Source organism: Anser brachyrhynchus (assembly GCF_964034855.1).
Source record: "Anser brachyrhynchus genome assembly, chromosome: 12".
NCBI classification, from domain to species: Eukaryota; Metazoa; Chordata; class Aves; order Anseriformes; family Anatidae; genus Anser; species Anser brachyrhynchus.
Window position 1 is genome coordinate 19,597,497 of NC_137707.1, and position 16,791 is coordinate 19,614,287.

Sequence of the window (16,791 nt, forward strand, 5' to 3'; positions counted from 1 at the left end):
TTAGAGGAGAACTGACGTGCAATCACCCTGTGGTAAAACACAGTTTTATTATGATTTAACCAGTGAAGGCTTGGCCCATGCTAAGCCCAGATATTTCTGGGCTTGCTTGTCCATCGGTGCAAAAGTCACTGGTCCTTTGTGAGTAGCTGTGCTTGTGTACCAGTGCCTGATGTGAATTAGGTTAATGGGAGATCACTTGTAAGTAGTAATAAAATAGAGCTAATTTTACTGCAGTTTGTTGACAGTGGGAAATGCAGACACAGCACAGATGAAAATTGTAAGCAGACTTACATCTCTAGAACTTACTTTCCTTCTTAGATCATTCAGCATCTTGGTATCTGTTGTCTTTGTACATTTGTACTCCACTGACATAATTTTATAGCTGAGACCAGTATTAAAAGAAGAAAAAGTATATTTTACCCTAGGCAAAATAAAAAGCAATTAATTAGGTGAGGACCAAATGCATGAGGAGCAATGTTGTTTGGGTGCATTATGGCTGCTTATTAATCTAACATTGGGTACAAAAATTTTAAAAGGAGATTCTAAATCTACGGGATCACAAACGTGCCTACATGGACTTGAAGGCAACGTACACTTGTGTGAGCACGTTGTTTGACCATAATAAGGTATTTTACAAACTGAAATGAATGGCTCTGCATGTAGTGTCAGACTGTAGAAATGCTGCCTGAAGTCATAAATAGCTATCTGAATTCTAATGGAGGATGAATATGTGTCCTCTTTTGTCCATTTTTTTGTTCCCTTTGTTCCTATGGTATAGCTTAAGAAATATGAAATGAAAGAAATACTCGTATGTATAATCATGTTATTAAAGCAAATGATGTATTACTGAACAAATGGAAAGCAGTCAGATTAACAGTCCTGTCGCTGCTTAGCTGAAACATTCTTTCTGTAAGTTACCGCTATAGCAGAGTTAAATTGGGCAAAACTGACTTAAGGAACAGACAAATGCAAAGAAGGGACTCTTCAGTGACTTCAAGAGGTTTGGCTGTCATCTGCTGTTATGTTGTTTCCGTGCCTTACAGTAGCTCTTATCAATAATTCAGGAAGTGAGCTGCTGGGATGCAGATAGAACTTAGTGCTGCTGATAAGGAAGTGAAATGATTGAAATGCCTGGTGTAGTGTTAGATAAGATGAAATGCCTAGTTTATCACAGAAGCAGAATTCTAGCAAGATCTAGGGAGGCTGTGCAGCTTTATTCAAGCCTAAAAGGCTTTAGGGTACCTGGGAGACCACCACACAAGCCAAAAAAGATGGGAACTTTGTATCAAGAATCTTCTCTGCACAGATCCCTTCGTTTAAGCATGGGAGGATTTTGTGTTTCTGATTATATAAAGAGATTTACGGTAAGCGTCCTGTTGTGACCTCGGTTTGAAAGTGAAAATTTACTGGACGGGATAGTATTGGTTTCTGTGCTGTTTGTAAAGTGCTGTGTCTGTTTGATATGCGTGGCTGAATTGTGCAGTCTGTCTGCTTGCAAACCACCCGCCGATGTCAAGGAGGTACCTCTGAAATGCCGAGTGTAGGCTTTGCCTTAGTAAATAAATTTATTTTTGTGAGAGTCTTGACACATTAAACTTCTGTTCCAAGTGGTATATTTGTGGAGTAGGGTGCCAGACTGCCATTCAAATTACGTGAAGGTCAGTTGTTACAGCTTTTTGCTTTAGTTATCGTATGTCTCGGAGTTGCAAGATAATGAATCTGTCAGGCAGGCTCATGCTGAGACAGTTTCATGAGGAACCAAATTCTGCATCAAGCCACTTAACCTGTGGTAAAAGCAGTGCAGTCAGCTTGAACACCATGTGCTCAATAACTCAGTAATGTGTATTCTGTGGTACTATGTACAAGTTTTGATATCAGGACCCTATTGGGCAAGGATCTGAGGAAATTAAGTAAAAGTGAGTCTGTGTCCAGATAGTTACTGCTTATCAACAGACTACAAAACAAGAAGAGAGAGACATCATTCTGGTGGAACAGGGAATAGGGATCTACTTTTCTGCCATTGTAACCTATCCATCAGTGTTTTACGGCTATCTGTGGAGTTAGGTTTCAGTTGCTATAGTGGCAGGGGGTCTGGGGAAAACACTGTTTGTTTTCTTCAGTTTGCTTGCATATTTTCTACTTTTTTTTTTTTTTACTGGCTGAGAATTACCATTACCATCCAGATAGAAGCAAAAAATGAATTTATTCAACCTTAAAAAGAATGCCATGTATATATAATAATTTTCAAGTAATGTTTAAAATAATTTAAAAAATAAATAAATTACAAGGGTTGTTTTGCATGGGAAACTATCAGATTTATGTTTTCTTTTTAAAGACTTCTTTCAAAAATTTGAAGAAAGGATTGCCTCATATCTTGCTTAATGATAGCTCTAATGGGCTTTCTTAAAGAGTTTATATTTGTTATCGTATTAGTTCCTTAAAGAGCCAATGAAGTAAATGAACTAAATAAATACTAATAAACAAAGTTCTGGTACAGTTAGAGAAAATGACAAAATTTCTACTAATTTCAACAGGTACAATTTTGTTCCAAAGCCACAGATTAATCTATTGTTACATAGTGGATCTAATATGCCCAACACTAGAATATTATTTTTTGATATAATTTATAAGGTTAAAAACAGAGCAGCTTGGAAGGCTAGATATACATCATATGGAAGGAGCTGCATGATGTTCTTGTCTATTTATGGCAACATCACATAAAAAACATTAGTCTATTAATTTAATTGAACATACTAATGAACTGTTCATCATGTTGAACAGATAATGCTGTGTTTGGGAATGACGTCAAACCAAAATGTCAGAGATATCTAGATCAGCAGATGCACGTAATGGACTTCAGTATAGGAGAGATGACTATTTACTGGATCTTTAATTTTCTTTACATGGTGTTCTGGTTACTAGTGGATAATAGCAATGTCAAGGAGTGCCCTTATTCAAAAATAAAAATAAAAATCCCTCTCTTAGGTTCCTGTAAAGAACGTTATTAGCAAGGAACACCGAGCGTAGTACCTGATGTTTGCTGCACCACAATGGTCAGATGGAAATGTGATAGAAAGAATAACTGGGGCTCTGGATTGCACAAGGCCTGAAACAATTGTGCGAACTGCCTTTGGGAGAACTTTCTGAAAGTACACCAGCAGCCAAGGCACTCTCAAGTTCAGCCAAATGGTTTGTGAGGGGCTTGGGGGCTGTTCTGGGTAAAGCTGCCCCTGGTGTGGCTGGCCACAAACACTTCATTCACCTGCTTCCAGTGCAGCCTGACATAATGTGTTGTGCTCGTGTGTTTTGCTTTTCAAACGCTTAAACCAGTGCGATGTAAAGTTGTGCTCGAGGTGATCATACTTAAGTCAGTAACTGTGAAGGGCAGAAGAGTAGCTGTGGGATCGATTGCCTCTTAACTTGGAAAAATGAGTGGAGGAGTGAAGGAAAAACTAAGATATATTCTTGCAGCAGTTGTTAGTTGTTACACTGATGAAGTTGAAAACAATTATTATAAATTAGTTAGTATAGCTCTGTGTGCATTTTTGTGGCAATTTTTCAAACTTGAAAAAAAATCTTTGAAAAAAAATCTTCCAAAGTAGGAAGGGAACAAAAGACAACATCAAACAGTGGAATTCAGTGATTTCCATCTTCTCTTAACAAAATCACATGTTGCTGGCAAAGCAGAGACTTTTGAGGGATCTGATTGAAAGCCATTGAAATTTGAAGTCAGTAAGAATATTGTACCAGTTTTAGTGTGCTTTAGAACAAACTCTGGATTACGCAAGGTCTTCCTATGAAAAGTTGACTGCCTAGAAGTAACTCTTTCTTAGGCAACAGAGCTGAGAGAGAGAGGGGGGCCTATCTCATTACTTCAGTGGCAAGAATTTGCTTTTGCTGGTTTTATTTCTGTGGGCCTTACTGCACAACCGAGGCTACTCTTCTGTGTTTCAGTGTATTCCTGCTGACTTAAAATTACTTGTACCTGAGCAAACTACTGTAGACACAGTAGCTTTTGGTAGGTATAAAAGGTGCCTTAGGGCTCTCTGTTGAGCTCACAGTAATAGTGAGAAAGCGTCTTGTAAATGAGAGCCAAAGCAATTTGCTTCTCAAATCCAAGGGTAGCTTTGATGGCAGATCATTTGAATCAGCAGGCTTTGCAAGGAACTGTCAGCATTTTATGTAAAATCACTGAAATTCAGGGAGAGCAGAACCACAGCAGGACTTCTCTGGTTTACAGAGAGCTCTTTGTTGAAGAAGGAGGAGTGAGAATCATTACCACGATACCAGGGAAATGTTACCAATGACCAGCCTTCTGTCCAGGCCGATAAAATATTTTATTACCTGTTCAGAAAAGAAAAAAAATAGTTGTCAAGAAAATGAGACAGCTTCTTAATGCTGTTTCTGTGGGTAACAGTTCTGGTGGTGAGAATGAGCTTGGGGTCAATTGAATAAATGTGAGCAGGCAACAGGTGCTCTCTTGGCCTCCTGAGAGGAAAGCAACCTGGAGGAAGAACTTAAAGGTTCTTGTTAAGCCATGTGGGCAAATGGTAAACAGTATTATCTACAAATCTTGTCACTTGATGTTAGTGAAATGTCATAATTGATCTGTTCAGCTATCTGCTGTCAGCTGCTTGACAGAGATGCATTAAAATAATAAACATGATCTCAGATTCATTAACCTGTCCTTAGCTGTGCCACTGCCTATGAGCGTTATACTTAGACTCCTTTTATTTTCCTTTTAAAAAGGAATAAAAAAGGAAGAAGGCAGGATTGGCAAGAGTGTTTCATAACTTACTGTGTTAACAGTTTTGTCATTAAACATACAGAAAAAGGAAAAAGACGTTTATATAATGAATATTGTTGTTTAGTTGATGTGATACCACCATAAAGTTGAACTCTTGTACACTGGGCAATATTTAAATTTATTATGCCAGGGTCACTTGGGGAGACTGATAGTGCTTTATAGACACTTTTACTGTGCAAGTGGATTTCAACCAACAGCTGATGTGAGTAATGTGTTAAATGTCAGGTTCTTGGCCTTCTAAAGCAGGTGTGGGCCAGTTTCTAGTTCACCACCAAACATGGCAGATGGAGATCTTTTGTCTGATCTCAGCAGGAAACCCAACTATTGGACCAGGCAGACTTAGCCAGACTGTATGGCATATTTTGATTTTGGAAGTTATTCCTCTAAATTGAAGCTGAAGCCTATTTCAGGGCTTGCCATATGTCATGAGAATTGGTATCTTGCTGCACCATTTCTCTGTGGATATGATTTATTATATTTACGTGTCTAGGAAACATACTGCTTGTGAGAAATTACTCACTGGTGTAGGGCTTAATTTTTCAAAAGTTTAAATACCCTGAAGCATACTACCTGCATGTTTATAAGCTGCAGTAACTACTTGTAAATTAAGTAGATTTTCAGCATAACTTGAAAAAGTTGCCAGCTGGTTGCTGAATATGTAAAGGATATTTATTAGTATTTTTTTGCCTGAGTGGTGTTTAGCAAATGTAGCCAGATTTTGAGGTTGTCTGCTGTCTTTTGCTTTTTGTAAAGTCCTAATGTTTACCACCTTTAGTTCTTTGTCTCCTTAGAATTCTGTTGTGTTGCAACCATTGCAAACTTCTCCCAGAGTCCACACGTTCTCTATAAAGCTTTGGCTTTGTTTAGGCCTTAAAAAGCTTTTCTTTTTCCCTTTTACCTGTGTATTTTCAGTCACCTCCAGTTCTACTGTGTTACTGGAAGCAATGCAATAATCTAATGAGATGATCTGTTGGAGCAGCTGGTTTTAACCTCTGTGACATTTCCTGTTTGGGACATAAGCCTCTGGTATCACTTTAGTACATGCTGTAGATTTTTGTTTTCCCCCTTTGCTTCATCTTTTTTCCTACGGCTTATCTTTTTTTCATTCCTTTAGGTGAGAGCTAGCAAGGAGTGATCATAACTGAGCTGCCGTGTCCTGGATTCTTAAACCATTCCTTGTGTTGAATGTTAATGTTTCTCTTGTTTGGCATCAGTCTTCCACAACTGGGAGTGTATGTGGGGCTGAAGCCAAAGTGGAATAAACTCTCATTTCCCTCTGGAGAATAGAAGACTCTTTGGCATCATCAGTTGAAGGTCGCTTGCAGTTCTGGTTCTCCAGCATCTGTGTTTCTTTTTTCTGGCACTCCTGAGATAGTTGATAGCTTGGAGATATTTTAAAGGTGTCCTACAGGTTCATTTCAGTTCAGCTTTTCATGGAATGGAGTCAGTTGCCTACACACTCCAGATCACACTGCTCATTTTTTTTTTGTTATCTGGAAAGAAACAAGCAGAAGTCAACAGGAGACCAATTATAATAAGAAACTTTATTTTAAATTTACATCCAGACTGCGATGGACTCATGTGGCTCACCAGTTTGTTTAGTCAATGACAGCATGAGGTGACTGAGCAGAGCTCTGCCATGCACCAAGGTCCTATGGGAGTCCCTGGTATTCATTACTTGCCTAACACTTCAAGCTCCTCAGATGTAATTTGGGAGGTATTGGAGATGAAGCAACATATGTACTAAGTGCAAAATCTCATTATAAGCAATAGGTCCTCACAAAGAAAAAGTGAGTTTAATAGGCTAATGCATTTCTTACAGTAACCGCGCTTGTTTCTGTGCAGTGTAAGGAGGGGTACACAGTGATCTGCAAAGGGTTTTTTCTTTTAGTATTGAAAGGCTTGAGCGTGTCCCTCTTCAGCATTAGTCATTTCTTAAACTTAGTAACCTTCCTTGAATTTCGACTGCAGAAAAAAGTATCACCTCGTAATCATATAAAACTGAACATGTATTTTAAGCATGGTCCTGAATGGAAAGCAGGTGGCTCTAGAATCTAGTTTATTTGTAGGAGAGAAAAAGAGATGAAGAAAAAACAATTCCTGTAGCTTACACAATAGAGTTCCATTTTGTTCTGAAAACTTGCATATCAGCTACTGCCCCATAACACTTGTTTCTCTCCTCTCAGTTTCTTTCAACATAGTAAAAATGCAATTTCACTTATTAGCTAGGACCTGATATAATGCTGACAAGTGTTATGTTGTGAATTCGTGCAGCCCAGCAATTAGTTCTCTTCTGCTCCTAAGTATCTTGTGATAAAGCTTTAGATGCACAGTAGTATCAGGAAGGGGAGAATCTCCACAATCTGCTGATGGGGTATCATAAAACTTGTGTCATGCTATCCCAGACCACTGTGAAAGTACCACTGACAATATCTTTTTGATTAAAAGTGACATGGCATAAAATGGCCAACTCCTGTCAATTTTCACAGGCCAAGTTTTCTTCTGAAGTAATTTCTTGGTATTCAGACCAATATATATTGATGGTAATAAACAATCGAAGTCTTAGAGCTCTTTGTGTCATTTGCAAAACTGGTTAGTGGCCTCTAAATGTTGCAGAACCACCACGTTGGCTCTAATCACTTGGTGGCCTTAAGTAGTCCTACCACAATGTTTTTCTTGTGCAGATAAACACGTTCTCTCACAGAAATGGCAAGGACTTAACACCTTCTTGAGAGGGTAATTTTAATGCTGGTACTACTGACTCCGCAGCGTGCAGAAGAAGGATTTTAAATTCTAGAATGTCTTTTACAGAAAATTCACTGTAAGAATTGCAACTTCTTCCCATATGCCCTTTCTAAAAAGTGAGGAAGGGCTTGGAGGCAAAGGGATGCTTTGTATTACAAAACCTGTGGCTTTGATGTGGTTCACACCAGGTCTCTTGCTGCACTGATATTTCCCCGGTGCTTTTCCCCCTTGCTGTACACATGTGCAACAGTGAAAAGGCACTTTTCACTTTTTTCACTTTTTTTCGTAATTTTCAAGAATCACGATTGTAATTTTTGTTGGAGACACGCTAATGTAATTCAGAAGTGAAAGCAGGTTAGAAACAAATCTGTGAAATCAGATTTATGATTATTTGTTGCAAACAGTTGGACACTTGCTCTGAATTTTCACTTGGTTCACTTTCAGAGCCTGGGAGAAAGATTTAATTTTAGAAGTTTCAGTTGACAAAGACATGCTGGTGCTAGGTACGCATTTCAGATCCTTGTCATTGTACTCTATTTTTAAATTCAAGTGACAGCCAACCTAGTGAGTACAGCTTGTGTCTATGTTGCATGTTCTGCCTCTGTTGGAAAGCTGAACTCTTCCAAGCCTTAGCACGAGGCCACCAAATTTACTTTTCTATTTGCTCTGTTTAATGAGGAGAAATGCTCTAGCAAGTTCTTTTCACAGAACTAAAACTGGTCATGAAAAGTGTTTCTCCCTACAGAGGTCTGCGCAGGCATTGGTGATTGCTAAGATGCTCGCCTATCAACAGCCACTTGAGAAAGAATTTTAAATGGTCTTGTGACGTCAAGGAGGCCCAAGAAAATTTAGTCTGGTGCCAAATTACCTCCATCATTGAAAGCATGCAGTAAGAAATAGATAACACAGAAATAAATCTTTTGTGCAATAGCTACGCTATTAGATACGCTCTGCTGACTCCAATAAGTGAGGTTGTCTGGAATAGGAATAGCTAAAGAAGATGAACTTTCAGACCCTCGTTTTCTAATTTATGATTAATGAAAAGCCAGTCTAATCTATCTGACATCCTGCTGTCTGGACAGAATGTCTGCGGGTAGCTTGGACGTTGCAGAGGGAAATTCCCTGACCAAGTTACAGCCTACGAAAGTGAACAGCTTAAGTACAATGGATAAAAAATTGAGTCTCTTGAACGAAAAGATGGACAAACTGTTGCATTTCCAAGAAGACCTGACAGGCAAACTGCAGCGAGTTAGCAAAGGTATTGATGATGTAGAAAAAGGCATTAACAAGCTAACGGTATCCCGAGCAGCTCCTGATGAGCCAGATGAAATGAAAAAAGGCCTAAAGCTGTCGGACAGTCCTCACCAGACTGATATCCAGAGCATATGCTCAGAAGTGTTGAAATTGATGAAATCGGCCCAGCTAGATGCCTTGAAGCATAAGGAGAGGCTGACAAAGATAGAGAAAAGGGTTGATACACTGGATAAAGTGATTACTTTTGTGGGAGAAGTATTAAGAAATTCTAAAGTAGTGGATTTTATTCTCAAGGGCATTGTGCCCTGGAAGAAGGGAAGTCTGCTGGAAATCCTTGTCGAGGTTGGTTTTGTTTTACTGTTCTTAATACCCTTCTTTGCGCTGTAGCTGGGCTCTCCTGATGATTTCTTGTATAATGTGTATAATTCCCATTTTCCCTGTAGTGTTGCTATTACAGGTTACTGCCATGACCTTTGAATTGCAAGTCTCTTGAAACAGAGACCTAGGCTTAAAATGTGTCTTGCAGGCTTATGTCTGAAGTGCCCCAAGTGTGCCAGGCAATCTTGTAACAACTATGAGGAGCAGACTGCTACTGTAAAAGAAGATTCAGCTTCTAACAGTGCTTGAAGATCAGCAATGTCATTCAAATAAGAGACTTAACTGAGGTTCCTGTGAAAGTATGAATTGTATACTGGAAAGCGTTTGCTGAAGGAAGAAACTTCTACTTTCTTGATTGATCGTGAATTCCCAAAACAACACCAGTTAGTAAAACTTACGCTGACTTCTATTCACAGGACTGAGCAGCCTAGGCATCTAAGTTGTCTTATAACTATGTCTTTATGATGGGCCTGTGACTTCATGAACTCTACTGACATTGTGCACTCCTTAAATCAAATAGTTCTTGGGTTTCACGAGAGCAGCTTGCATCAGTTTGTACATATCAACTCCCACACATTTTTTAATATAGTGAGGAAGCAACAGTCAAGACTGGTATGTAGTTGATATGGTATTTTGGAACTGATTAACTTTGCTTTTTAAAAGTTACAAACATTTGGAATTAGTTTTCGCCGATGAGAGTTTTGAGTCTTCCCAGTGGCTTGTATCCTAGGCAAAAAAAAAGAAAATGTGGTGAGGGACTCCGTGAGTAGGAATATGTTTGTTCATTCCAAGTAATCTTCTGCACACCTGCATAGAGGTATTAATTACAGTAAGGACAATTCTAGCGTGAATGCAAATGTCCATTCCTATCTTGATCAAAATGTTTCTGCCAGATCTGTGAAATGTTTTGGTAGATGTTACACCTAAACTCTTATAAAAACAGGACAATGTTAGATGCTAGCTTACCTTTCTGAGGCTTTCTGGGGCTTTCTGAGAGCTCTTCTGGTCTCACTAAGTGTCAGAGGCTGACAAGTAAGCTAGACTGCACAGAGACAGAAGAATTTATAAGTTTTCATTAGTGTCAAGACCAGATAAAGATGATACTTGTACTTGAACTCTTTCAGTTCTACAGATTTTTGGAAAGAAAAAAAATTGCTAAGTTTGATTTATGTTGGTTAAAGCTGCTGTTACAAGTTACTGCCTGCAGTCCCTGCGTAAGGCCTAGACACAGACAGGGTGCTTTGTGGGGCTTACACCTTGAACTGAGCTGACAGTGCAGTGTGTTAATGGCCAGGTGATGCTGAATATAGAGATGATTTTGTTACCGAATGGTTATTTTCCAAGTGAAAAAAAACAGTAAGGAGGGATATAGATAACGGTGAGGAGAGGGATGCTGGTGGAGAATTTCAGGTGGCCTTCTTGCATGCTGTCAGGATTAGGTGTCAGCTAACCACTATGTGCTGCTTCTTTAGTGTTTGCAGAAGAGGAGGTCTGAGGAGGTCAGAACTTGATCCAAGTTTTATCGGTAGGGGGATTGAGACTGAGAGGTGAAAACGCCTTCTCTCTCCGTGACCTGATGGACTGGGAGGGAGTGGCAGTCTCTGTCCCAGGCTCTAACCGCTGCCTTGCTTGTAGAACAGGCTGTGTATTGGGCAAGCAGACTTGCAGGGCTAACTCCTCCTTTGCTAAATGACCATCGTTATTCTCCTTCTTTGCTTCTGTTTTTTTGTTTTGTTTTGTTTCTGAACAGTTTTTGAAATTGGAGCATAAGATTAGTTATAAAACCTTAATATATATTTGTACTTTGATCACAGGCTGCTGAGTAGTCTATGATATTTGACCTAGGTTTCAATTAGAGAGGTAGCGTATGTACGTGACCTAGCGGGGGTAATGTGGAGCAAGGCGTGGGTGAATTTAGAAACACATGAGCTTGTGCTGAGTTACGTGCTAATTTTGGTGGTCCCGTTTTTTCAGCCTGTTTTGTGACATGTCCAAAATGTTCAGTTGCACTGGGGTTGCACTCAAAAATAATTTATTTGCTTGTTGGTGTTCTCCAACCTTTGCTGTTTTGTAGCAGCATGCAGCTTATCGCAGAGCTGGCTTTGCACAAGGTTGCTAAGTATGGGGATGGGAGTGGGGAGGTTATGTTTTCATTTTTGGGTGAAGCTGTTTGCTGATGGTATGACAGCATTCCAGGGATGCCATAGGAGTGTTTATGGAAGAAATTTTCTGGGTTGGAGTCAAATTAATAAAAGACTGTGAACTGAGCTTCATAGGATCCAAGCCACTTTTTTAATTAAAAAAAAAGAAAAGAAAAGAAAAAAAGGAAAGGGAAAAAAAAAGAAAAACCAACAGCAACAACAAAACAGCATTATACTGTTACTTATCCAAGGCTTTCTTTGCACATAGGATTTTGCAAGAATAATGTTGCCCCTGGTCATTGTTGCAGGTTTGCTTAGAGCTGTAATAAAAATGGTAATGATATTTTACTATTTTGGGGTATTTTTTTTTTTTGGGGGGGGTGGGGAAGGGATGGAGGAGTGTGTTCTGTTGTGGAAACTGCAAGGTTGGAGCATAAAAAACTTAATCCATAACTGTTTTTACTAACAAGTGAAGGGTCTGATTTGCAGTAGACTTCTAATCAATTATCTGCAGGAAAAAAATGAAGCATTGTTTATTTTCCTATATAAATGAAGATAAGAGGCTGCTCATCACTAGATTTTAATTATATGTCAGCCAAGAAATAGGTTATGCCTTTTCCTATTTTTGTAATGTTTTTTTGCTAAATATTTGTTATTTATTTTTAATTATATTACAAGTGTATTGCTGTTTAAAGTGTTTAGTGATGCTGTTAAAAAATAATCCTCCTCTGTGCTGTGTTAATTGGAGGATTACATTTGCTTAAAATAAATTTGTGCTGCTAAAATAAAATAAGATTGCTTTTAATCATGACAGAGGTGACATATATTGTCAAGTACGTGTACAAGAGTTGCAATAAAGCTAAGAGTTCTTTGTCTGTATCACCTCTGTTGTAGTTCAAATCATGAATCTTTAGATGTTTTGAGACAAATATATTACTGTATCTATAAAGATACTGCTTGTGTTTCAGTCACCAGTCAACAAGTGACAGAAATACAATGCAATTTCCTTTTCTGATATTTCTTATGCTTTATATATCCTGTGGGTTTTTTTTGTTTTGTTTTGTTTTGTTTTTAATCAGTGTGGATACAGATTACATGAGGCAAAATCTCTTACAGTTAAAATTTTGGAAAGCAGAGATCTAATGTATTGTTCTGTGTCATCATGTTTTAGAAGTATGCCTTTTTGCAAAAGCAGGGAGAAGCTCAAGAAAGTGGAAAGGAAATACAATAGTACCTAAAAATTTAGAAGGTCAGAGGTGTCAGTGTCCATTTTACAGGGTCTCACTACCTACAGAGTTAGAGGAACCTAGTGGGAAATAAGCACTCTTGACTATAACTGTTATTTTTGTGTTCCGCTGTCATTTTTAGGCCAAAGATAAGCCTGAAGAGAGTGGTGCAAAACCAAAGCATGGGCTTAGTAACAGAGGAACCCAAACTGAAAGCAAAAAGCCTTTGGAAGGTATGTGGCACTCTGGGCATGCTACAGTCTTTGACTCTAGAATGCGCAGCAGACAAACTGGAAACTAATAGCCTGCCGTTTCCCACTACCTGAATTACTTAAATGTGATTGAGTAACTTCATCCACCAGTACTGGGAAAATAGATTACATTTTATGTAAGAACATCTGTCCCCCAGATCGAACCCCACAAAAACCTAGAACTAAAAGCAGCGTCTTTGCTTGGCTACAGTTTCTTTGTTTTCATATAACAGTGATCTGATTTAAGAGAGCAGTATGTGTTGTGAGATACCATGAAGGTGGTGGCAATATCGCACAGCAAACCTAAACCATACGACTGACCCAACCCTCTCCCTCTCTGAAATAGGGACATGTTGACATTGGGAATATCTTTTTTAATCAGCAAGTTTCATTGCCATGTCAGGGCTAGACTCCTAAATAGGATGTAGCTGTCTGGGTGTTGCCGTGTTACATCCATTGCCTGTGAGTTGCAACAGGGTGAACATGATGTTGAGCAGACCCTGTCATTGCTGTTGTCTTCACAAAATGTCAGTGAATCCTTTAAATAATGGACAGTCCCTTTTTAGCTTCAGCATTTAGGAAGTAACAAAAAAAAAGCAGACAGCTGATCACAATTTTGAGTCCAAGGCTACACAAGTTTGTGAAATGATCTTGATAGCCAGTGACCTGTGCATGCTGAACCATGAAAGAAGTTACCATAGAAATTTCCATTATTAATATGCGCAATCATTGTCATGAGAAGGTATGGTAGAACCTTCTTTCCCTTTTGTGGAAAAGCAGTTAAGGCACTGATTAAGCCATGAGCGTTAATAATGGCTGTCTCCAGCCTGTTGGTGTAAGGATTTTTAAACCTTTCAGTGGATGCTTTCTTGCTACTTGTTCAGATGTACCTAACTCCATAGGTTGTTTTGAATGGCTGGGTTACTTTGCTCCTTTTCTTTTTGCTGTCACTTTTGTCAAGGATAGCTTATTAATGGCATGTTTTTATTCAGAGACTAAATGTGTGAAAAAGCTGGATCTAAACAATGAAGCATGTGAGAAGGTGAACGCTTCCAGTGTTGTAGCCAACAAAGCTGACTTGAAACCCCAAGCTAAAGAGAGGACAGCACAGCAGCAAGCAGTAGAAGGTGCTGGCAAGAAACAGAGCTCTAAGAGCTGTCAACAGCAAAAGGACGTTGGTGTCAAAGCTTTGAATCAACACAATGGTCTTCCCTTGGTAAATCAAGATCACGTAGGCAACCAAAATGTTCCTGTTAAAGCACACGATATGGACGGAGCCCCACGCCTAGATGAGTGCTCCAGGCAGCCTGTTCATCAGAAACTTGGAGAGAATGAAAACAAACCTCCATTGCCAAGTGCGGCATCCCAGGAAGCTGTGCCCTCGACATCCCAGGCTATATCTGACACAGGGTGTGAGGTGACACATACCAGGTAATGGCCTTGTTGGTAGTTTTCTGTATGATCTGAAACCATTTCATGTGTTAGAAGGAAAAAAAAAAATGTTATTAAAGGAGGCAGTTCCTGCTTAGGCATGATCGAGAGGTAAAACAGCCATGCTGAAGAAAGGTGCAGTGAGACCTTACAAATGGTTAAAGCAAAAAAACTCAAAGCACCAGAAGCCCCCTGTAAATTTTTATGAAGCCAAGAAGTTAGAGGGCTAGACATATGGGAGACCTTTGATGTGATAGTGGCTACTGTGTATTAGAGGTAGGAATGAGACTGCCCTTCTATAGCTCACGTAGATGGACTTTCATAAATCATTCCTTTCAAAATCCTCTTTTTTCTCTAAACATGAGGATGAAAGAAATATAAGTTATTTACTAATATATAACAAAACTGAAGAATTTTTCATTTCCCATCCTCGGTGTTTTCAAGGATTTTTTTTCATGCCTCGATTACTTAAAGGTGTGACCAGATTGTTCATTTTTTTTTATTCTTTATTAGCCTAATCTTTTCCTCATATAAATGCTTTGCAATATGTCTTTTATAATCCTTTTCCTTTTAAATTCCTTTTAAATTATTTAATCAGGATTTGATTTTAAGTCCATTAAAAACAAACAAAACCCTACCAACCAAGCCCCAATAGATGCCAATTCTGTGACAAACTTTAAGTGCCATGCCTTCCATGTTGGGGTAAATATGGGGGCAAATATGTGTGTGTATGGATGGTATACACACTCACACATAAGTATAAATGTACATTACTCTGTGTGTGTGCAATTACCCTATTCCTTCTGTGTACAAATTGATACCTGAAGCCCAGGCAAGAATGCGATCCTACTTTTGTATGTGCATACTTGAATTTGGAAGCTTTGAATTTTATCAGTACTTGCAAATATGGGGCAGACATCTAAATTTCATCTAAATTTTCCTGTGCACTGGGTAGGCGTCTACTGGGCTTACAGGACTCCTTTTTAAAAAAAAAAAAAAAAAAGAGAGAGAGAGTTGCCCTGATCTCAGCACCTAAGGCTTCGTGAGAGAAATGATGCTGCAAAGACTGGCTCACTGGGTTTATTTCTCCTAAGAGGCTAAGTGTAAGGACATGGTAGGAGAAAGCAGTAGAAGCTTTCCCCACCACTGCCTCGTGCCAACATTCAGGAGCAACTTAGTGTACAGGTTATAGACACTGTTATCTCCAAATTGGTTGGTGTAATAGCACTATGAATCGAGGGACCTCCCTGTATTTTGACTGTGGGTTATAGTCTTTGGCTTGTGAATTGAAGGCGTCTTGCTTCTAGCAAGCTGGCGTGGGTCTGTGCTGCCTCAGAGGCTCCCACCTTGAGGTTGGCTCACGGTGTTTGTGAAGCAGCTGATGAACAGTTGTGCACCCCCTTAGAAGTCAGTGCTGGTTGAACACGCTATGCCGGGGGGAACTCACAGATAGACAGCAGCTGGATGGTTTGGACAGAGGGGATGTGTGAGTCCCAGAGAGTTTGGTTTGGGGGGGTTGGAGGCCAACGGTTAACTAGAAGGCAGAACCTACAGTAAATCCCAGAGGAAGGCAGCCCTCCTGAACAAGGTACCTATTATGCTTGTGAGTTTGGTAAATGAGTCTCTAAAAATGAATGCTACTTTTAATGAAGTCTGTAAGCCCACACAGAAGTGTCAAAAGAACATTGTGTTCTGTTTGGAGAAATGCCCAAGAGTCCTGTCAAGTTCAGGCTTGTCTAGATAGCAGTGGAAGTGTTTGCTCAGAGCAGTGTTCAGCTGCTCCAGTAGCTCACTCCTGGTGCAGTTTAGATTCATAGCACAATGTACAGGGTGTTAAAGGTGCTAAACGTGAGAAACTTTGGACTCTTATTAAGCAAAAGTGGAAACAATTTTATTTTACATGTTTTGTAATAAGGTAGCTCCTCTGGAACAGGCAGTAACTTCTGGGAAATGGGATGCATTTTCCCCTAGACTTCAGAAATTTTCTTTCATTTCAGTTATATGAAATCTACTTTAAGACTTCACAGACTTCAGTTCAGCCTCGCTGAAATCAGTCTGTTACTGTCAGTTGAACCAGTAATAGCTGACTCAAATTACAATACAAGTGTATTTGGACTGTAGGTGTATAGAGGTTTGATTTTAAACCATATTCTTTTTAGGCAACGAAAGAGAGGGGGAAAATGTTTAAACTTTCCTTGTAGCTGAAACACCAAGGAGAATAGCATTAATGGAGTGAGAGTTATGAAAATTGTGTTTTTAACACTTGGCTGTGGGAAGAATGCTATCCCATAAGACAAACACACATTTGAGTTTGCAAGTCAGCAAGCTGCAAGAGGACTAGGATGGATGTGAACAATCAGATTTGTAGAGCTGTATGAACAGTCAGACACTTAAGTACTTGGCCTGTAGTTGGTAAAGATAGTCGCTACCACCTTTCTGCCCACGAGCTGTAGTTTATTAGACCAACTGTAATAGTTGCAAAAAATGGAAGAGCTTTCAAATGGTTGGGCTAATACTTTTCAGTCTGTGCGACATCTTGTGTTCAGAGAAGGCAGACG

The 16,791-nt window shown here is 39.3% G+C and overlaps 1 protein-coding gene across 5 annotated transcripts in view; it reads left to right on the forward strand.

Annotated features, from left to right (window-relative positions):
* MYLK3 (myosin light chain kinase 3) overlaps nt 1–16,791 on the forward strand; it is a 30,046-nt gene that overhangs the window by 164 nt on the left and 13,091 nt on the right. The window contains exons 2-4 of one of the 5 annotated variants that reach the window (XM_080552940.1): nt 11,594–11,659; nt 12,694–12,784; nt 13,795–14,233. In XM_080552940.1, the coding sequence (XP_080409066.1) occupies nt 11,594–11,659; nt 12,694–12,784; nt 13,795–14,233 (596 nt within the window). Of the gene's footprint in view, nt 1–7; nt 1,365–1,680; nt 9,149–9,224; nt 11,660–12,693; nt 12,785–13,794; nt 14,234–16,791 lie in introns of those variants that run through there. The other 4 variants (XM_080552939.1, XM_080552938.1, XM_080552941.1 and 1 more) reach the window with 4 other exon arrangements.